Genomic DNA, 22,241 nt, shown 5'->3' with positions numbered 1-22,241 from the left:
ATATATCCTGTATATTATACAAGCACTGGCTTGTAAACCATGCCTTCATTTGAGAGGGGTTTGTGATGTTTTCGGGTTTTTTAGCTAAAGAATTAAAATTCATTCTACTCTTTGCAACCTAAAAGAATGCTTCAAATATTTTCCAGTTTTGGCAAATCAATGCTTCAGATCATGAAGACCAAAATCAAAATTTTGCATATTTCTTCCCTTTATGCTTAATTTTTTTACCCTTGGAAAGAAGCTTTGTATTATGACAGTTATCTCAGAAGCTATAATAAATGTAGACATTCCTGTTGCTACTTCCAAACATTCATTTAAGAATTTTACTTGGAGTTGTATGTCTGTAACTGAGGCCTTTTTTTCCCCTGTGAACAACCATATTTGTTTTTCATTTTAGCAATACTTCCATGCTGGAGGAAGTGGGCTGAAAAAGAATTTCCTGGAGAAGAGCCCAGACCTGCAGTCCCTCAAATATGCTCTCAGCCTTTACACACAGACCACTGACGCCCTGATAAAGAAGTTTATAGCCACACAAACTTCCCAGAGTAAGTGATCAGTAAGGGACACAGAAATGCATCCTATTATGTTTTAAATGTTCTAAATTGTTGATTGCAGATTACATTCTCTACCCCCTGTGGTATTTTAGAGTTTATTGACACAAATTTGTCCATGTGATGTTATTGATGTTATCCCTTCTCTAATGCTGATTTTGGGGCTTACCTGAGGGCAGTTCCTTTGGGGACTTGTGACTGCACAGGAGGAAGAACCCCTGAGCTCTAGGGGCGCACTGAGCACCAGGGTTCTTTGTAGGAGCACTGCACACATCATATTCCAAGCTGAATGTTTTCTTCATTCTGAAAACTGAACATTTCTGCACCATAGTAATCTTTACTAGATTTCTTCTGAATGTAATGAGCATTTGTAAAAAATGACCTGCCTGTCACTTCATGTCTTTGGGAAAGAATACAATTTACTGATATAATGAATTACCCTGCTCCAGCTCATAAGAATCAGAAAGTTTTAATTGGACAGTAAAGCTGGAAATAAATTGCTTTTACTTCTCAAGTACTATATGTTACTCGCAGTATAAAAAGTATGAAACATGAGTTTTGCAGCTTGTCCCAAGACTATTTCTGAGGAATGATTTCCTAAGCTGTTTCCATATTAAAACTGAGATCTCTCTTAGTAACTCATATATTAAAAATGCAAAAATAGCTATAAAACTCTTATATGTAGGCAGTAGAGTCCTTTTTTTCCCCCTCTCAAAAAGAAAGAATTAGCAATATGGATCCAAGCAGAAAATTGTTACTTCTAAGATTATTTTGCTTTTCTTTAACACATACCTTCATTGTAGCTTCAGGAGGAAAAAAATAGTTAAGTTGTAGCCATAAGTGATCTTTTACAAATCCTCAGCCACAAAATTACATTTTCTTATTTTCATCATGATTTCAGCCTGAGGTCTGTGCTCATTTCTGTGCACACATTACTATTGCTATATTTGCACACCAGTATTGTTAGAAATGAAGCCACTGGGAATGAAACTTAAGGAAAAGCGACTCAAAACTTTTCATTATCCTTTAATGCCTCATTTAAAATAACTAAATCCTCATCTATTATGATTTCCAGCCTCACAGCTATAACTGTATTATTAGCTTTTAATTAAAATGACTCTGTTTGCAAATCAGAAATTTTCTCTGGAATATAATTAGATATCTGGCCTATCTTTTCCACATTGCCAATCCATTATCAATAGACAGTTGGATATAATTTTAAGCTCAAAGCAACAGAAAAAATAATTTTTTAAATGTAAAGAAAGTATCTATTGTATAATAACTATGACTGTAGATAGAATTGGATGCTTGGTTTGCCTGTAATGACCACAAGAATCAGACAACTACCAGGTTACTTTTACCCCCAGGTTAAGATAATTTGTCACTCACCATGACTAAGCTGAAGTTATTCTAAGAAACTGAAGAGCAAAAATTTTTCTGATTGGCATGAGAAGGGGGAGTTAACTCTACACACAAACAGAAAGGCCAAGGTTGGAATTCATGATCTTGGAGGTCTCTTCCAACTTCAATGATTCTCTGATTCTGTGATAATGGCTCTGTAAAAGTGTGTTATGTTCCTTGATATTCCCTGTGTTCGTGCAGGATCACATTCAGTAGGAATAACCAAATTATCCAGCACTATGTTCCTAAAGAAGGATGTTTTCTTGAACCAGAGTTTTGTTTCTCAGCCTTTGTGCCCACATATTCCTACAGATCTTGGCAACATAGAAATTTTTGTAAGATAATAATAATAAAACCCTTCCTAACATTGAAAATGGTGGCTCAGAGATTCATAGTTTGCCCTGTGGTGGTTTCAATAGTTGAAAGCACAATTCCTACTGCCTTTTTCAAATGCATCATGAGACGGCATTGTTACAGTCATGTGCTCTAAAAGCAAATTATTATACAACAAGAATAATTAAATTAACTTCTGTAATCTTACTCTGATGATTGTTCTTTTCAAAGCACCACTATAGATTCTCAAGAATTTTCAAAACAGACAAGTTTTGGAATAAGTAAATGACAATGAGGAACATAATCTGGCAGTAACCTTTTCAGTAACTGAGGTTTTTTATTTTATTTTTCTCCATATAATGATTTGTCATGGTTGAAGTTCTTTTTCAGCTGTAATGATTCTATGCTGATGAAAGTTGTAAATTTAATGCTCACTCAGTGTTGTGAACACAAATCTCTAACCAACACTATGAAAATTAAGGCTAAAAGAAAAATGTTGTCTGATAAGTAGAGATACAGACATACAGGTACTAGATTAGCTTTATCAGTGACATGGCTTATTAAATACCTGCCTTTGTGCTTGGCAGAGGAGGAGGGAGAGGTTTCTCTTCAGCTGTTATCCCAGATCTGCCACACAATTCCAATGTGTTTGTTTGGAGATTAAATCCTGTGGAAACTCTGATCACTACAGATTTTAACATTGGTATCAATAGGATAGTGAGTGGGATATAATCTCTGACTGCCCCTTTGCATAAATATTTCCAGAAAATTGATAAGCACTTGTCCTGTTCTATTCCCAACCCACCACTGTGTAAAACATGCAGAGCAACATTTTCTTTTGCAAATAAATTATCAGTATTGTTTGTTGGGTAATTTTTTTATAATAACACATAGAATGATTTACAAACTAGTAATGAAATTTAGTTCCACCTATCTGAACTTCACATTTAATATTACCCAGACAGGATTCAGCTGATTCTGCAGTGCCTGTTGTAAGCACATTCATCTGGATGAGTTTTCTTATTCAATCATACACAAGTGCTGCCTCTGCCAAGAACCATTCCATGGAGCAGGTCACTGCTGGAGTCTCTAAAAAGGACATGGATACTGACCTAAAGGATTTTGCAAAATCTGAAGGCAGTTTGGTGAAGAGAACTGCGTTCCAAAGCCTTAGTGACCAGTATTTAACACACTAGGTGGTCACTGATACCTTTGCAAAGAGCACATAAAGCAAAGCCAGATGAGAATCATGTGCCATCAGTGCACCATTAGACCTGAGGTGCAGATCTCAGATTGATTTTATTTACTCTGGACTAAATTGTCACTTTATTTGTGCACTAATAATAATAATAATAGTAAACATTAGCTCATGCTGTAAAAGGGTTTCCTCTCAATTCAGTTACAGGATAACATTCTTGAATACATTCAGATTATTGTATGGATTGCTTTCAAAAGCTTTTGTAACTAAACCATTCTTTGTGTGCTTGAGCCAAGCATGAATCAGTTGTAAAACAGCAGCAAAGGGCCAAGCCTGACCTGCACAACCCAGCTCAGTTGCAGGAATTTTTTGGGGGTTCAGTGCTGTAGGGCTGGGACCCCATGGTTGGTTCACAGCTGAAGGCAGGCAGCAGCCAGCCCAGAATTTCAGAGAACACTCCAAGGCTTCTGCAAAAGACCACATATTTTGTACATTGACAAGAGCTCTAGACAAATTGGACAAATTTCAGGTCAGGCAGGACAAGATCATTTTAACTTGAGCTAAATTCAACCACATTTTCCCAATCAAGACAGACCTCCAAAAGCCAAAGGATAAACTCTCACTGTACTTCTGCTGGCCTATTGCATGAACTGTCCCACTCCATGGTACACTTGACTTACCCTTGGTCTGTGCTGAGACCAGTACTGGTGAAGCTTCTCTTAAGTCACTCCTGAAAACAGGAGAGAAGCAGTCACCTTTTTAAGTTGTACCTTCCCCTTTTAAATGACTTAAAGCAAATCAAAATTAAATGGCTATGGTTTAGTTTAGCAAATGCCATGAATCTTCAGTAATTTCATAAACTATAGCCAGTGCTGTGACTATTTACACTTGTGTAGCATTAACACTAATAACATTTGAACAAATATTATTTTAATTTTAGCAAACTGCATAAAAAGACAGTCTCAAATAGAGTTTCCTGAATTAGCTCTCATTTATTGCCACTAATTTTTCCAAAGTAAACACCACTCTTGCATGTAAAATGGTTATTTATTGGACATAGGGAAATATTTTTTCTTACAAATTTTACAGCAGCTCCAGTTCACAAATGTTGTTAGACAATAATAAATACATAATGGCAGGATTCTGCACTATATTTTTTGTCTTGACTTAAAGTAGTTTGTATCACTTAAGCAGAAAAATCAATACTCATCTCACAACACAGAGCTCATACTGCAAACCCTACCTGTGTTTTTATAAGAAAAGGCTCTGCAGAAAAGGCTTTGCTTCACTGGTCTGATTCAGATTTTTTCATTCTTACGCCAGAGAACTGCAAGCTAAAAAGGCAAGACGTACCTGAAAACAAGAAAATATAATACTCACTTTCATTAGGTAAATATGCTTATCTCTAAAAGTAGCTCCATCCTTTTCTTGTGAAGTCACCAACACAGGGAGGGACGTTACACATTCAAAAATGAAGACAAATTATTTTCAATTGCCAAGCCAAATTCAGTTCTGTCTTCCATTGCAACTTGTAATTGTACAAAGAAAAGCATAACCTCAATATTTCATAAATAAATGGAATTGCATTAAAACAATAATCTGATAGTAACTATAGTTTAAACAAGCAGATAGGTGACATCATACTATAGAAAATAAAAATTGCTTAATCTGTTTAGCAGCTCTTATAAGCAAAAAAGAAAGACCTTTTTTTTTCTTTTGCTTGTCAAAACCATTATATTATTAACTGTCATATTTTGAAAGCTATACCTGTATTCTAACAGGAAATTTAAGTCCTACAGAGCATTTCCAGTTCTCTCATAACCCATACTTCAGACAGAATTTAACTCAAGAAATAATCCCTGCTTCATCCACTGTAGTTTCAAATTGAGGTCAGAACCATGTGTTACACAACCTTATTTCATGCCAAAAAAAAAAAAACCAACTGCATTGGAAGCTAAAGAAATCAGCACACTATTGCAAGCAACAAACAGAAAAGATAAGAACAAACAAAGAAGAAACTTGCTGAATTACATCTAATAAAAGTACTCCAGCATATGCTGATAGCAAAGCAAATGCACTCAGAATAGTGGCAGGAAAATAACTGTTTTTAAAGTACATATAGTTAAAACCAGACCACTGGTAAAGCAAAAGGTCTTTACAAAAATATTCACTTAAGATGCTTTCACATTTGAAAATTTCAGGTTGTTCCTTAAATGAAATAGTAAAGCACCTAAATTAGAAAAAAGTTGTGTATCAGTTTCCTCTAGGTCTTCAAGAAAATAAACACAAACTACAGGTATCCATCAGTTATATGATATCATTCCAGGTGCTGAATAAGGAGGGATAAAAGCCTGACTTCTAGGCCTTTCTAGTCCCTGAGGAGCAAGCATCTTTGAGGAGATATTTTTATTCTTTACATTTGCTGTGAAAGAATGACTGCACTTTAAATGCACGTGATCACTTAACCACCCACCAGTAAGAGGATGCTGTATTTTGAATAGTATAAATATACCAACAAATAAAATGTAAAGCAGATACTAGAGAGCAAGCAGTAATAATTAAACATCCATAAGGTTTTCAAACGAGGCAGAATCATTTATGAGTTTGTTAGCCTTCAAATGAGTTATATTACAGTACTAAAGGAAGAAAAGTGCAATCATCCTCTGCAGTGCATGAAGAGATTTATTGTCAGCTAAATTGGCTTATTAAATGTAGTAGGATAAATGGACCTTTCTATAGTGCAGTCAGAATCACTAATTCCTGCTGTGACTGTTCAAGAAGTGGTAGCATAAAAGAAAACAAAACAGCAGAACTAGACAGATCAGAGGCTTCAGAATTAAGCACCCTAGCTTTGAATGTCAGCAAGAGATGGTATAAGCAAATACTAAATGTCCTGGAATTGTATCTCTAGTTTGTTCAGCAGGTTAGAAAGAGAAAGATGGATGGGGTGATTACTGAAAGAAACCAAGTTTATGTTCTAGACTCCACTAGAAATTGTCTGTGCTCACTGGGATGTTCTGCAAAGGAGGTTTTCTCAGCAATACTGGATGTAGGGTCATTTCAATGTCAACTGCTTTTAGTATAAAACTGGATGATGTTTTGCACAGATTTCTTTATAACCATATCAAGCAGCAGCACTGTACATACAAGACTATTCATATATTTGCAGTACTGCTTGGAGCACTGTTGTCAATTATGGACTACCAGGAGAAGGAAAGAGACACTTATTAGGAGACCTTTGCAAGAATATATTCTGCATAAGTTAATAAAAAAGTCGAAGAAAGAGAACAAGTCTAATCTTACATATTTGTAGATTCTTGTCCTGATGAAATCGTACCTGACATTATTAGAGATTAACACTGCACACTTCACTACTACCACCATCCACAGGCTGCTCTTAAGGCTATCAAATAAAAATGATAATTGTCCTCTTTTAAAACTTTCCTGGGGTTTTGGGTTGGGGTTTTTTTTTAAGCTAGAGGCTAAAATACATAATTTACACCAGCGGATCATTTCAGTGATATTCAGGATCAGCTTAACTCATCCTCCACTGCAATCAGGGGTATATTATTAAATTCTTCAAAAAATTATGTGATATGTATTGTGAGCAAGCCATAGAATGATTCACCAACTCAGAGCTTCCATATAGTACAGTTTTAAGTAATTATCCAAATGCAAGAAATTTAATTACTGCCACTGAAGCTAAACCTCTTGTCATTAAAAAATTGATGTCTAATAAGTTTCTTATTTACATGGTAGTGGTGGTCCAAACCCTCTGACTGATAATGAAATACATCTAACAGCAAAATTTGTACAAGTACCCTGCGATCGCTATGTTTGAAAAATACGTTCACAACAATTCCAAGCCAAACTTACCTGAAAGTTTGGAAATGCACAAGAATGTTTAAATATTCTGAGCCTGTTAAATAATCACTGAATCTCCACATTTTGATAGATCAGGTAACAAAAGGCTTGTTCTCTGAAGCAGTAACACTTGGGGTAAGAGTATTTGACCTTGCAATGCTCATGCCATGTAGAGAACATAATTACAGATCAGGCCAAAGCGGTGAATAAACATCACTGGAGAGCTCATTTCTAGAAAGCCACTGGTGAGGAAATCCAGGAAAGAAAACACTGCATGGTAAGAGAAAAAACTACTCTAGTTATAAACTAATTTAAGGAGGAAAATCACTTTCCCCATTATTATTACACAAGATACCCCTCTCTCTTTTCTGTATCCCTTCCCTAATTCCTATATGAAGGGCTGGAAAAATTCTAAAGGAATGCTTTCTTCTCCTCATGTATAGAGGGATAAGGAACCAATGGGTAAGGAATTTTTGTATAAATAAGAGGAATATAAAATCTTTTCTCTGCTACCCATAGAAATAGCAGCCAGTTTAAAGGGGTAGAAATTTACTTTATTATGTGGTTCACAGGAGATTACACTGGGGAGCAAGTGCAGTTCACAGAATTCAACACTCGCAGTCATCCAATCAAAGAACAAGTAAACATACTCAGTTTTATTTATCTTCTACTGTTACAATCTGATATATTGTGGTACATTTCAAGACAATATTTAAAGTCCTTTTAAAGAATCATTCTGTACAAACTGACTTGCAACCTCCCCTGGTTCTCAAAAGCAAACACTTTAAAAAATAAGCTCCTGGTTCTCCTGCTATCCCCTCAACCTTCTTTCATTTTTAAGCCCCTCTGTCTGTGCTAGTGCAGAACTGCAGTAATTTGTTGAGACAAAACTTTCAGCAAAAGATTCATCAATAGAGACATAGAAGTAACTTTCCAAACCTACATTTAGCAGTAAGATTTGTGGAAGGTACATGAAAAGCTTGACAAACCCACCAACTTTGGCATTTCGAGATGCAAACACATCTAATGACAACCAGAATGGAAAGTTCCAGATGAACACAATTTTTTTATTTCACTGAGGCACTTTCCACAGATATTTGCAATTATCCAGTTTTTTGTGGCAAAATCATTTATGAATCTGTAACTGATTCTCACTGAAATGTGAAACACATCAGAAATTTTGAAGTGTTTCTAAAGGAAAGTACCACTCACCTTTGGGTGTCTATTTCTCTGGATGCATTGAGAAGCCAGCTGTGCTAACCAGTGATCCTTGTTTCAGGTCAAACTGCTAATAATTCAGTGGGTGAGATATCTGTACAGGTGGATATCTCTACTCATCCTGGAACTGGTGAGCATAAAGTCACTGTGAAAGGTAAGTTTCAAACAGCCAACTTTAAAAAGAAAGCAACAACAAAGACCAAACCTCCAAGCCCTACATCCTAAGTCAAACATACCAGTACTAAAATAAAAAATGACAGGTATTACAGTACTTGAGAAACTCTGAGTACACTTCAGGTGATTAGGAGTGCACTTTTTCCTTGCTCAACATCAGCAGAAACCCAGATTATGCAGGCAAGTACTGTCTATGCTTCTCTGTCTAGATAATTTAAAGTTATTATACTAAGTTATAGACTTATAAATTAAAATGTGCCAAATTATACTTCTCAATTGCTTGTACATAATTCAGCTTTTAAAAACTATAGCGAAGCTGAGTGGTGAATGACTACACCAAGTCTTATGAAGCCGCATTTTTTATAAAATGCCTTTATCCTGCGCAACCTGACTTTCAGAAACACAGGATCATTCAGATTAGTATAAGCTGATTTTTTTTTTAATTGCAGTGAAGGTAGCAGGTAAAAAGAAGCTGCAAATGTAAAGGATTTATAAAATACAAGTCTACATTTGATACTTTTGAACCTAAAAGTAGTCAGACATCTTCACTTGGGAGGGAAGGGACAAAGCATCTCCTTACCAGGTATTCATATTCCATAGGAAGGCTCTCAGGTCACCTTTCACTGGCTATACCAAGTCATACAGGGTAATTAATTGGAACACCTCCAGTGGAATTGCATCTAACTTCATTTCTTTATAGTTGTAGCAATCAATAACCTAAACTGGCAAACAACAGCTATGTTCCGGCCGTTCGTGGAAGTTTGCATACTGGGTCCTAAATTAAGTGACAAGAAAAGAAAACATGGAACCAAGACAAAGAGCAACACCTGGTCACCAAAGTACAATGAAACTTTCCAATTGTAAGTATTTTATCTCTAGGAGTTGCATATTTTTTGAAAAATTCCCTAAAATACTTTTTCCTTTAAACCTTTAATAACAAAAAAACATCCTAATATAGATATATAGACACCATTTCAAAATTGTTTACTAATTTGTATCTTTGTTGTATATTAAACTGAATGGCAATCACCAAGATTTCAGTCCCACAAAACCTGGTTAAAAAGTATAATTAATTTCCCTACAGAGGAATAATTATTTCTATCCCTAGGAATCTATTGGCCTATGTATTTTTTTGGACAGACGCATTAGTGATTATTTCTAGATAATGCCTGTAGAGATATCAAAATGTTTATTGGGTTATGCATGTGTTAATAGTATTGTTTAATTTAATCCTTAAATCTGTAAGAAGCTTCCACCTAACCTAGAGTTTTAAATTCAGTACTTCTCTGCCCTTTCCTGAGACCAACTTATTTTCCTCTCCTTACCCTCCAACCCTGACTAAAATGAGTTCATTGTGTCTCACCACAAAGTCCCTTTTGATGCCTGCTACCAGGGATTTTCTGTGCATTTTGAAGCTGATTTAAAGAAATGGTGCTGACAGCTGGGGAACCAGCTGAACATTTTTTGTCCTTTCCAGGGAAAGGTAACTGTCTGTTCCAACTATTGAAGGAATTCTGTTTCTGTTAAGGCTGCTCAGAACAGAGGCTCCATCACCAATCCATCTGAGGGGGTTACCTGTGTAGAAAGTTTAAAAGTAGATAACCCGTTGTAACAAAATGGAACCACAAAACTTAAAATACCACTCTCGCTTTAATTTGCCCAAGATTTCTAGAGCAAATTAATTCCTTGGGGGAAATTAAACTGAAGTCCTTGTTCTAAATTCCTATTGTTAATCCTCCCAGCCTGCTGGGTAACGAAGATAAGCCAGGAGCCTACGAGGTGCACCTGTCAGTGAAGGATTACTGCTTTGCGCGGGAGGACCGCGTCATCGGCATGACCGTCATCCAGCTGCAGGCCATGGCCGACAGGGCCGGCTGCGCCGCCTGGTACCCCCTGCTCAGGAGCATCTCCGTGGATGAGACTGGCCTGACAATCCTTAGAATACTCTCTCAGAGGAACAATGATGAAGTTGCTAAAGAATTTGTAAGACTTAAAACAGAAACGAGATCTCCTGAAGAAACGGCCTAAGATACCCAAGTACTGCAAGATTGTCACCGCCAAGAGCATAAATACAACGCTGTTGTCCGACTAGTGCATGCATGTGCAAATCTGTGGGAATGTTTAACTATGTTTTCAGTGTTTGCCAGTACTTATGTACTATATTTGCAAGGTATGTCAAGGAGCTGTATATCTTTTATACATATTTTGGTCTTTGGTAAAGTAATTGTTCCAATGAAGTGCCAAAACTAAGATTAAGAGTTAATGTTTCATCATATCTTTTTAAATGTTGATTTCACCTCATCACAATTTGATTATTTTTTACCATTTATTAATAAGTAAGTAGCTTTTTTAATTGATAATAGGTTATCGCGGTTAAACTGTGTTGCTTATTCTAAATTAAGTTACATCCCTTACTCTTCTTTTAAAAATGAGGTGTACCTAGTTTTCTTCAAACTCTCATGTTATGCAAGCCTCATTTTAGGTGTCTTACTGATGACTTTTTCTATCATTACTACAGATGCAGTTACTTATAGAAAGTGTTTGTAATTTTATAATTACCAATATAAAGTAATGATTTTTGCATAAAAACTGAAAAGGATGGAAATATTTTATGCTAATCTCTTTTTCCAACCTTTCATAAATATCACTGTGAAGAAATGCTGTTAAAGCAGGTTCTCAAGAAGCTGTGCTTATCAGAGTTTGTTACTGATGTTTGATATCTTGCGATAACTTTGTTCTTCAAAACTGCCACGGTAATATCATATTTGTATTAAAAGAGTAAGTCAGTATCTGTAGAAACAGGTTGCTGTACAGTACAGTATATGTGCTTTCAAAAAGTGATTTTTTAAATGATATGGTACTGTACAAGGGGTAGTAGTTTGGAATATGTAATGCCGGTTTGTGGTTTGTTTCTAGAAACTGTTTATGAGAAGAAAAGATGCTGTTAGCATTTTCACTCAGAGTTATTAACGTTGCTTTACATACTTAGCTGTAACATCAGTTAAGTGCTTTATTTCTTTAATTTTTTTTTAGAAAAGTTCAACAGTTTGTACTTATGCAACATTAATATGTATTGCACTAAAGCAAACTCTGTGTCCTGTAAATATATTTAGTGAGGAATTGTAAAATAAAGTATGCAGAAACTGCTTTCCAGTTTTGTCATTTGATATTATTTATGTAACTCTTGGTTTTATGTGCATGTGAAGCCCATGGAGTGGGCTTACTATATAGCTTTATAATATATTAAAGTATGATTTGCACTGTCTGGAATCTGGCTGTTTTATAAGTGTTAAATTTGATATATCAGTGTCCTAAAAAATATAATTAATTAGGTAGGTGTATATATATATACACACACATATAAAAAAATGGTGTGTAATGCCATACATTTGTCACTGGTTTTGCTCACAAGTGTTTCTCATTACACAGGTTGGAGTTTTCAGCTTTGCTTAGGGAAAAAATTAGCTAAGGGAGGACACATAGTTTGTTTGCTGATGTCAGCCTTCTAAAAACCTAACACATGACTCCATGCACATAAACCAGATCCCTTCCAGGAGATACTGCTTAGATGTTTAGACGAGATTTTAAGGTGTTTAAATACCCTCAAATTTCTTCCCTGAATACTAAAAATTAGATTTATCATAAGTATATTTAGACATTTAGAGAAGTTATGCAGCGTCTTTAGAGAGTTAAGAACACTCCCCTAAGATCATAGATTCCAAATTGTGTTTCTGCCAGGTATAGCCCAAAGTTTCAACAGTAGGCACAGACTCTGTTTACAGTTAAAAAGATTTGATGTAAGAAAACATCAGCAGACTCAGTTTCAAATTCAAAAGGAAAATAATCAAGAGATGACGTTGTTCCTGGTACAGAAAACTGTTGTGGACAAAATGCAAAAAGAATTCCAGAATATGTCATTTTTAGCCCTGTGAATTAAACCAGAAAGGCTAGAGTAAACAGCTTCTGGTTTTTTTACCTGGAGCACTTTCATCATATTTTTCTGTGGTTGTTTATTCTACTGTAAAATGGCACACATTTTAGTGCATAATGTAATCACCACCACTTAACTGTTTATCCCCGAGACTGGGGATGAAGGAATAACAATGAAATCAGTCAAGGCAGGCAATTACTGCTTGTAGTGGTCTCCCTCAGCTGCACACAGCAGAAGCAATCAGGCAAGCTGGTAAAACCATCCCTTATAATCCACAGCTTTACACAGTACTTCAGTGTTTCACTGTTTCTCACAGAGAAATATTTATAGATCAAAAGTTGTCATGTGGAAGATAAGAGGAAAAAGTATTAACTCTACAGCACAGGACTGCTTTAAACCTTGTTCTGAATCAAAATACAAGTACATGCAACAGTGGAGCACAAACATTGGACCTCACACATTTCATGAAGTCAAAATGATTGACATGGAAGAGTTTTCAGTGCTGTTTTAAAAGCTCTTATAATCTATTTTAGGAAAGTAAACATCCCATTTTAAAAAATCAACATATGAGAATTTTCTTAATTCAGCTGAGCTAACCTAAGCAAACTGACAGCTGTTCCTGCAGCTTCACTTCTCAGCAACAACTGATGCAACCAAAATCCTACTTGGAATTCCATTTGCATTGGTTAGTTAAGATAGCAAATATACATACATGCTCTTAGAGAAATAAAGGAGAAAAAAGACAGCAGAGAACAGCAAGATTAATTTGAGAACAAATTTTCCATTCTCCAAGGAACATTTACTACATGGAAACCATTTGATGTGCACCTGAAAAGATACATTGAGTGAAGTCTGTCATGTGACAGCTCTTCAAGTCAACTGACAGTTTTACATAAAACTGTTCAATAAAGACTGAGAAATATTTCCCTTTTTATTTTGTTTGCTAGGATGAAAATTTAAGAGCCAAATATAGCAACTGAATTAAATTTTCCTTAAAGCAATTTTTAAGCTAATATCTGACAAAATAAGAAAGATGTAATGTATTAATTAAAATAATATAAGAAACTAAAACTAGCAGCTATTCTGAATCTCAAACACCTTACTTAAAATAGTTTTTTTTTTTCCTAATGCCAATTGAGATGACACCTGAATTAAGAACCCAGTGCTGGAACTGGCCTTTCCTTTGCATATGGACACTGAACTCAGGAAACATCTGTGAGATGGGACTGGATGTGCATAGTTCTTCATAGCTTTTATGTCTTCTGGAGACTTAAATTTGCATCAAAATAATCAATTCATGGGTGTTGGGCTATCATCAGGAGGCTCAGCCAGTCCCAGCAGCAAAATATGAAACATTTTTTTAAATCATTTTGTCTGTATCCTGAAACAATCAGGATTCTTTCATACAGAATTCCTGGCAAGTGCAAACGCCACCATTTGGCTTAGGTAGACATGACTCTCGTGATTTACTTGAGAAGCTTACAGAAAAGAATAATAATAATAGACCAATCATTTCTATTGTTTTTCTTCCATTTGTTTTACCAGTTTTCATTTATATTCTCATGCTAGTGACTGTAGAAATCAAATTTGTAGATAAATACTGTAAACAGAAGAATAATTTACCATTACTGTATTAGTCTGAATTAAATACACATTTCTCACAAATCCCTTGAAATCTAAAGACCTGAACAAATATGAGGAGAATACTAAGTTATTGTATTAAATTAAATTCAGCTAGCAGACATAAAATCAACATAAATGGATTCAACTTTATTTGTAAAATGCAGCTGGGCAAGTGTTGGAAAGCATTCAGCTGTATACACATGCTTATTTTGACGGTATTCTCATATTATTTTGCATTTTGGCACCAGATTTGTGTGATTGACTTGTACTATGAAAAATTCATAGAAATAAATCTTCAGGAGATAAATTCTAAATTTTTTTAAAGAAATTATAATCAAGACCTGATACAAACACAAGACAGACTAATACGCAGAACTGGGATATTCTAAAACGTGTCACTGTAAGTATTGGCTAAAAGAAAGAAAAATTACAGTTTGTGTCTGGAAAATATCTGTTTCTCCTGGGTGTTCTATGCTGAATGAATGCACACACACACTGCAGAGTATTAATGCATTTCTAAATGATGCATCTATAAAAGCTAAATTGAAGATAAACCCAATAGGCAACCAAGTGAACAAAAGTATCTTTTCAAACAGAGTCTGTAGCTGACAGCTTACCTAAACAAACTTCCTAAGTGACTCAGCCTATGACCATTTCATTGAAAGAATTCAGTTTCATATTTCAAAGACTCCACTGAAAGCCTTCACTATCAGTTTAGCACAATGAATTATTCACTGCAGAAGATGAAATAAGAAGTGGGCATATTGTATACTTTGTAGTGAAAGCCATTAAAACATCATAGATGAATTTTCAACTAAATAAATACAAGATAATCAGAACAGTTAATCCAAGGAAGTGAAGCCTGCTCTTTAATATTTTTCTGTTATTTCTACACACTGCAGTCCCAGGCTCCAACCTGCACTGCCTTGGACTCTCACATAAGTTAACACCCATTTCTCTAGGGGGTTTTCTGAGCAGTAGTAGGAGTTCCAGGCAAAGAGGACAAACCAGGGAGCAGCTCAGGCTACAAGAACATCTTCTTGAGCTGTTCCCAGCTCTGCTCTGTAAACTGCATACACACTGTTGTCTGACCAAATACACCAAGGAAAAAACAAACCTACACTGGGGTAAGCACAATGGAGCTGTAACAGACCACACTGAGGCAAAAATCAGAGATCTCCATCTTTACTTGCCCAAGATACACAAGAGCTGCTAACAGTTACTGAGGCAGCTCTAACTTGCATTCCATTCAGTTCTAAGAGGGCCTACACATTTTGTTCACTCATGTTTACCCATTTTAGCAAGAGGATTTTTCTTGCCAGTGACAGCACGGACTGCAATGTGAGTTAAGCCTGCAGGCCTGAGGTCATGGCAGTGAGAAAACAAATGTCAATTACTGACTAGCAGAAACAAAAACTGAAAAGGAATTGTGAATATGCAGTTTACAGTAGAACACTAATGGAAAACTACAGCAGAGTGAATCCATTACCCTTCTCTAGATAGCAGCCCCTGTATGATGCCTGCTAGATGGACTTGAACTTACAACACGTGGCAGGGCTTTGCCCATAGAAACCACCCAGTGCTTCTGGGCATTACACAGCAGTCAGACATAAAAAACACTTCACAAGCAAATTGGATGCCCAGAATGGCTGGACTGTATGGGAATATATTCAGAGGAAAAGATGGAGAGGAAAAAAAAAGAGGAATGGATGTGGAAAAGGGCTGACAGGGAATGTGGACTCTGACGGCATGCCTTTACTCCTGGCAGAACCAGAAAAGGCTCTGTGATACCAATATGACACAGAAAGGTAGATTTGTCTGTATTTTTGTCATGTTCTAGTCTAGGTCAAGAGTTACTTCTGTTGATTTTAATTTCAGTAGAGGTACAAGACAGAATTTGATCCCTGAGAGGGTCTCCCCCCTCTTTTTGTACTAAGTGGAATCTGAATAAATGTGCTCTGCATGTCACTACCCTCTGTTACAAGAAGATAAACGTATTCCCAGCCCAGAAGCCACCATAAACAAGTTCAAGCTACAGAGCCTGCAGATATTATTTCCCTGAATAATAAATATCCAAGATACAACAACATCAGTGAGGTGGAATATTCTCTTGAGGAGCTTGAGAAACAACAGCAATTTGGATCTAATGATGCATCAGTGTATCAACATGTGAATTTGTACCCAGGAGACAAAAATAAATCAATATGCCCTTAAAACACTATCTGCATTTCCTGTGTAATTTGCAGAGGAACTCCTGTGCCAGACAGATTCCCCAGCACAGTGTCCACTCTGAAATCAGGTCAAGTCCTTCGTTCTCCCCTGCTCAGCAGTAAAGACAAAGCATTGCAGTAACTACTGAAGTGAGCTGGAGTCAGTAGCAGCAGTGAACTTAACTCCTACCAAATATGCTCTGTGATGTCCAACAGTCCATATAAAAACAGCACATCTTCCATTTACTGTAGAGAACTTCATTTCTGATCAGGGAGAAATTTCATAGCAGAAAAAATGGAACCAAAGAATGCTGTTTACACTTCGCAATAACTTACTACACTTATTAGATGGATACAAGGAAGAGTGTAACTCTAAGTACATATCCCCCTCTGTCAGAAGGAAATAAAACTTGCACACAAAATTCATTGCATGAATTGAATCTCTTTAAAAGAATAAAAATAATAAATACATAGAAAAATACTCATAAACAGCTTTCAATTTTGGCAAGTGTTGTTATTTAGACTGGCTGGCTAAATAATCTGCGAGAAGGGGTTAAATCTTTGTCAAACACTCCAAGTGAGCTATTGAGGCTAGTGCCAGCTGAGAGAGTCCTGTCTGGCTGGATGCAATGCCTAGAATCAGCTTCTTGAAACACAGACCAGGTTTGAAATCCAGCATGTCAGACATTGCTAATGGAAACAAACACAGTCAACTGCAGTATTTAGAGAACAGCATCTGCTTTTGTGCAGAGAGCAAAGCGAACACAGAGGAGATGACAATTTTCTCCAGACAGAGGAGAAAAGCCTGGAACAATATCATTACTTCCAGCAGCAGCTTGTGGATGACAGTGTTAAATAAAATATCACTGAAAAAGAGATACCTAAAAACCAAAACAAGAGACATTGCAGTAGGAAGGGCAGAGTTGAAAGAAAGGGGCCCATGTAACAAAAACTGTGCTATTCTAAATCAGACCTGCCACCTAGAGAGTCCTTTGAGTCCTTTAAACTGTAAATTATTGAAACAGACTGATAGAGGATAATTAGCACACATCCATATACCAAGGTGACTGTGAATAACAATAAGAAAGAAACAAAGGAAAAAACCAAAACATCTCTTCAGACCATCCTGGAAAGGAGTTATAGCAGAAGGAATAAAGTTCTAGATTCATTTTGAAATTCCATTATAAGAACACTTTCAGTATATTTTTAGCCAATAAATAATAGGCAAGCAGTGCAAGAGACTTTTCCCATTCTTTCTGCCCATCCTCCAAGCTCATAAAAGGTTTGTTACCAGAACATCTGTAGAAATTAAAAATGGCTTCTGAACTCAGCAGTAACAAACACAGCACAGCAACTTCTGCTACGTAAAACTATAGTCATACAACATTATAATACCAAATCAAAGTACCAAATCAAAACCAAAATCAAATTACAGGGACATACACAGGTCCCCCAAAACCACCCATATGAGTTGACTCTGTCCAGTCAGAGGTAAGAGCAGAGTGAGTGAAGAGGCTGCAGGGGCGCCTGGTCACATCTTCCATGGTGCTTTGAGCTTGTGTGATTTACCCACAACCATAATCTTCTGGAGGCAAGAAATATCCCATCATTCACACACAGAAAGACTGAGGGAATAAGATTAAATTTTTTGTTGAAATTATAAAGGGCAGGCAACAACATCAGAATTTAAACTCAGGCAGCCTTAGATTCCAAATTTATGCTCTAAGCATTGCACCTTGTTTTTCACCCAAGAAAAGAGAAAAAATTCTATTACGCCAAAAGGCTGAATACTCTCCAAAATTCACAGAACTAAATTCACAGAACTATTTAAATTCATTAAGCTAGAAGTGCAAATTGGCATCCAAATTTAAAATTAAAAACTGCCAAGATTTTAATTCAGATTTAACATGCTGTCTGATCTGTGATTATACTGAATTTTAAATTAAGTTGCAATGAGCTGTGTATAATATTTTCCTCCAAAAAAAAAAAAAAAAAACAAGGAAGAAAGAATTATGTGCTTGTGGTTTAGTGGAGGGGGGGTTGTTTATTTATCTTAGCATTTAACATATAGAACAACAAAGAGCACATCTGGTACAGCTATACTTTGCATAGGTCAGCTATGATTTGTAGAAATGCAATCAGAGGTAGATATTTTGTTGAAAAGGGATTCCCAAGGTAGAAAAGGCATCAGCCCTGGCTGCCACCATCAGCTCTGCTGGGTCATTCTCACTGACCAGCCCAGAAACTGAGGGGGCTTCTCCTCACTTCTCATCAATGCAAACCAGAACTAGGATGCTGCTAAAAATTATTTGAGAACATAAAACCCAGAGAACTCAGGGCCACTTGGAAATATCACTGAGCATCTCCACAAGCCCACACACACAATAATAAGGATTTGATAAATCTGTGTCAGTGTTCAAACAGGAATAAGAGAGCCTGCAAGTCTTATTAGTCTGAGCTCTTCCCAAAGCAATTTTCTGTTTCTTAATGTAAGAGAATCAACTGGAAACCAGTCTTCCCTACAACTCTAAAAGCCCCTAAGTCCAACTGAGACAATTTTTATTGTTAATCTTGAATTTTTCCAGTAATTAAATTGTAATGAAATATTAAACATGATATGGTAAAGATGATCTATGAGTTTTGGAGAGCAGGAGGCAAGTCTGCTGGACAGTGAGGACTCAAGGCAATTCTTTTCATTAAAAATATATAATTTTTAGTTATTACCCAGGAGGTGCTCTTATGTTATGAATTAAACTTCACAGAAAATTACTTAGATTAAAAATAAGATTTCTTCAATCATTGCTGAAGCAATGAATTCCCATTGGATGATCCTGGGATAGCAGAATAAATATGTATGAAAAAGAAGCAAAGGCTGCACTCTGGCAAGGTTATTCTGTCAGCTGGCAAGAGTTACACAGCACAAAAAACCTTTTCCAAAATGAGGTTGAAGGCTAGCTTTAACTATCAAAGTAGTCAACTCCTACACTTGAAAAACTGACATCAGTACTATTTAAGTAGTTTGGTTTTTTCCACAAAATATATCTGAAACATATATCTGAAACATAACTTGTATTTACACAAAGTGGGTTAAGTCCATTTGGAGAAGGCTGCATCTATCATGTGGTGTCTGGGTACAGATATTTTAGATTAAAAACTTGGAGAAGAAATAAGCAAATTTCAAGTAGTGGTTAATCCAAGGACTTGAGAAAGAAAAAAGACCAAGGAAGAAAGTTCAGTTTGAAGCTTGTCAGCAAAGTTATATACAAAATATATTCATTAAAGATTATTATTAACATAGGATTACATAGCATTATTTCCAACTGTATTTACTTAGTATAAAGCTAGCTTTAAAGTCTTGACTACCCCTCAATTTCTTTTCTAAATAATAACTCACAGTACTCAGGGATACTGTTCTACTGTTCCAAAATATGCTCAAGGATGACCCTGAAGGAATTCTGCATCTGCCCTTAAAGGAGTATATCTGACCAAAAAAAAAAAACCAAACCTGTTTTGAATGTGTTTGTATTATATTGAATTGTTTGTATTACATTATATCTGTCCTTCATTAATTATGAAGAGTCAGAAACGCACTGAGATGGCTCCTACCAGACACATAAATCTGACAAACCTCATTTGATGGTGATGGAGGTGACAAGTGCCAGACTCCAGCCCTGGATGAGCCTCTCCTGCACTCCCAGCTGCTGGTGCAGTTTGGCCAGCACAGGGGAGCCCCAAGAGCTGAGCCTGCAGCACTGCCACAGATAACCCCAGAGCAACTAAAAGGGGCTCCTGGATACATTACTGAACACCCTTTGCATTTGGAAAATCAAACTCACCATCACCAGGACACAGAAAAATACATTCTGAAAACCAAAGAGAAATTCATACAATGTTCTAGGAAACAAAGAGACAAAACCAACAAAATTATCAGAAACACATTCAAAAAGTTAAAAGGAAAAAACCCAAGCACTCTCATTGCCTCGATTGACATTTAATAATTCTGATTATTTTAATATATTTTAACATAACTTACTTGTTCATTTATAGATATTTGCTAATTTTGCTAGTAGATTCAAAGAATATTAACTCAAAAGGGAAAAAAAACAATTACCAACCTATTATTTTCAAATGGACAACTCTTCTTCAAATTAGATGTGAAATAACACAGGCTCTACATATAGAGCAATTTTTTCCTCAGTAAGTACTATGTTTAATTAATATTATTATAGAAAATCATGTTATAATTTCCCTGACCCTCTCTAAACATGCAGCAGCACAAACACTTTCTTTCTAATTGTTTAGAGAATACCTAATCCACACATCAACCACTATAGCCTCCAGCCACAAGGCACTCCTTTTGTTGGATTTTTAAAAAAACCAGTTCATCATTTCTTCTTCTCAGCTCAGCTGCCATTAAGTCACGCATCAGTTTCCTTTAATCACAACAACACAGCATTCCCATGTCTTCACAAGGGTTTTAAATTCTGGCTCAGCTGTGCTGCAGCGCTTTACATACTCTTAAAAACTATAAATGAGGCAATACAGGCTGTCAGTCTCACAAGTAATTGCAGATGCCAAACTGCTAACAGCTGGAATCAGGAGTTCAGCAGTGCTACCCGAGCCCCTGCCTACACCAGGAAACACATCCAACAATCAGCTCACTACTGCTGACACCATTTCCCCCCAATGAGCCTGAGATCAATGCCTAGGTTTGCATTTCCAAGTATGAAGCAGGCATATATGAAGTGTTATTTTGCAGGCATGCTCTGAATTCCTGCTTCCCAGAACAGATTTCACTGAGAAACATTCATACAAAACACAAATGTAGCAGAACCAAGACACTCATCTTGGAATTTTTGCACCTCTAACAGGCAAATGTGAAAAGAGAGGGATCTTCACATTTATAGGTGAAGTTTACAGGCTACACAACCAAGCTGAAAAAACACCACATGAGGAACTTTTTGGTTTTTTAACACCACCGAGAGGTTGCTCTGAAACTGCATGGCAAATCTCTGAGGAGCACAGAGAAGCTCCTGTGCTCAGATACTCAATGTTCATAGCAATTTCTTAGTGAAGGTTGAGTGGACGCCACTATTTCCATCTGGTAAGGGAAAACATCATACAGATAGAATTTCTTTTTTATATACAAGGCCTGACCTACTGCTAGTGATGCTTAATTGAATCTTTTTTCAATAAGCCTTTTTTCACTTGTCATTTTCACCTGACTTTAAACTCTTCACTCCAAGGAAAACCTTTGCCAAAATAAGCATTTTCAAAACAAAGAAACAAAACATTTAGGAAACATTTCAGGCAATTTTTTCTTAAACCAAAGACACTGATTTGTTCATCAAGTGGAAGACAGAAAGGTGATACTGGAAAGAAAAGGCTGTCACCTTTCCTTTCTTCTGTTTACTGACTGAGGGTACAATGAATGGTGTTCAATTAAAACCACAGAATGAAGGATGCCTTTCTGGAAGTGCTAAAAGCATTGAGGAGAAGTTCTACAAAGTCAAATCCTCCATAGTGGAAGCTTTAGAAAGAACAATAGTTATTTATAGACAAAAATTGATCCAAAAAGGTGGATCAGCATCTGGCACAGAGCTTGGGGTCATGTAAGAAACCAACTCTTTCATTCAGGCTCCCTATAACAAAACTACAACCCTGCCATCACAAACTTCTTTCCTGGTTGCTGGACACACTGACAGGCTATTTCTAGACATCCAACACTTATCAAGACC

General features: G+C 36.3%; 1 protein-coding gene and 1 long non-coding RNA gene across 6 annotated transcripts in view; one reads left to right on the top strand and one right to left on the bottom strand.

The window, feature by feature from the left end:
• Positions 1-11,886, top strand: part of UNC13C (unc-13 homolog C) — a 131,673-nt gene extending 119,787 nt beyond the window's left edge. For all 3 annotated transcript variants that reach the window (XM_064722627.1, XM_064722628.1, XM_064722626.1), the window contains 4 exons: positions 398-545; positions 8,627-8,719; positions 9,440-9,599; positions 10,482-11,886. In XM_064722627.1, coding sequence (XP_064578697.1) covers positions 398-545; positions 8,627-8,719; positions 9,440-9,599; positions 10,482-10,767 — 687 coding nt within the window. In that variant the 3' untranslated portion in view covers positions 10,768-11,886. The remainder of the gene's footprint in view (positions 1-397; positions 546-8,626; positions 8,720-9,439; positions 9,600-10,481) is intronic.
• The window catches only part of LOC135452498 (uncharacterized), a 45,889-nt gene continuing 27,182 nt past the window's right edge, over positions 3,535-22,241 (bottom strand). Inside the window, exons 3-8 of one of the 3 annotated variants that reach the window (XR_010441633.1) lie at positions 9,320-9,514; positions 8,560-8,710; positions 7,360-7,617; positions 4,727-4,836; positions 4,164-4,213; positions 3,535-3,950 (exon numbers count right to left, since the gene is read on the bottom strand). This is a non-coding gene — a long non-coding RNA (uncharacterized LOC135452498). The remainder of the gene's footprint in view (positions 3,951-4,163; positions 4,214-4,726; positions 4,837-7,359; positions 7,618-8,559; positions 8,711-9,319; positions 9,515-22,241) is intronic. The other 2 variants (XR_010441632.1, XR_010441634.1) reach the window with 2 other exon arrangements.

This window comes from Zonotrichia leucophrys, chromosome 10 (assembly GCF_028769735.1).
Source record: "Zonotrichia leucophrys gambelii isolate GWCS_2022_RI chromosome 10, RI_Zleu_2.0, whole genome shotgun sequence".
Taxonomy (NCBI): Eukaryota; Metazoa; Chordata; class Aves; order Passeriformes; family Passerellidae; genus Zonotrichia; species Zonotrichia leucophrys.
This window is presented reverse-complemented; position numbering and strand designations above follow the sequence as displayed.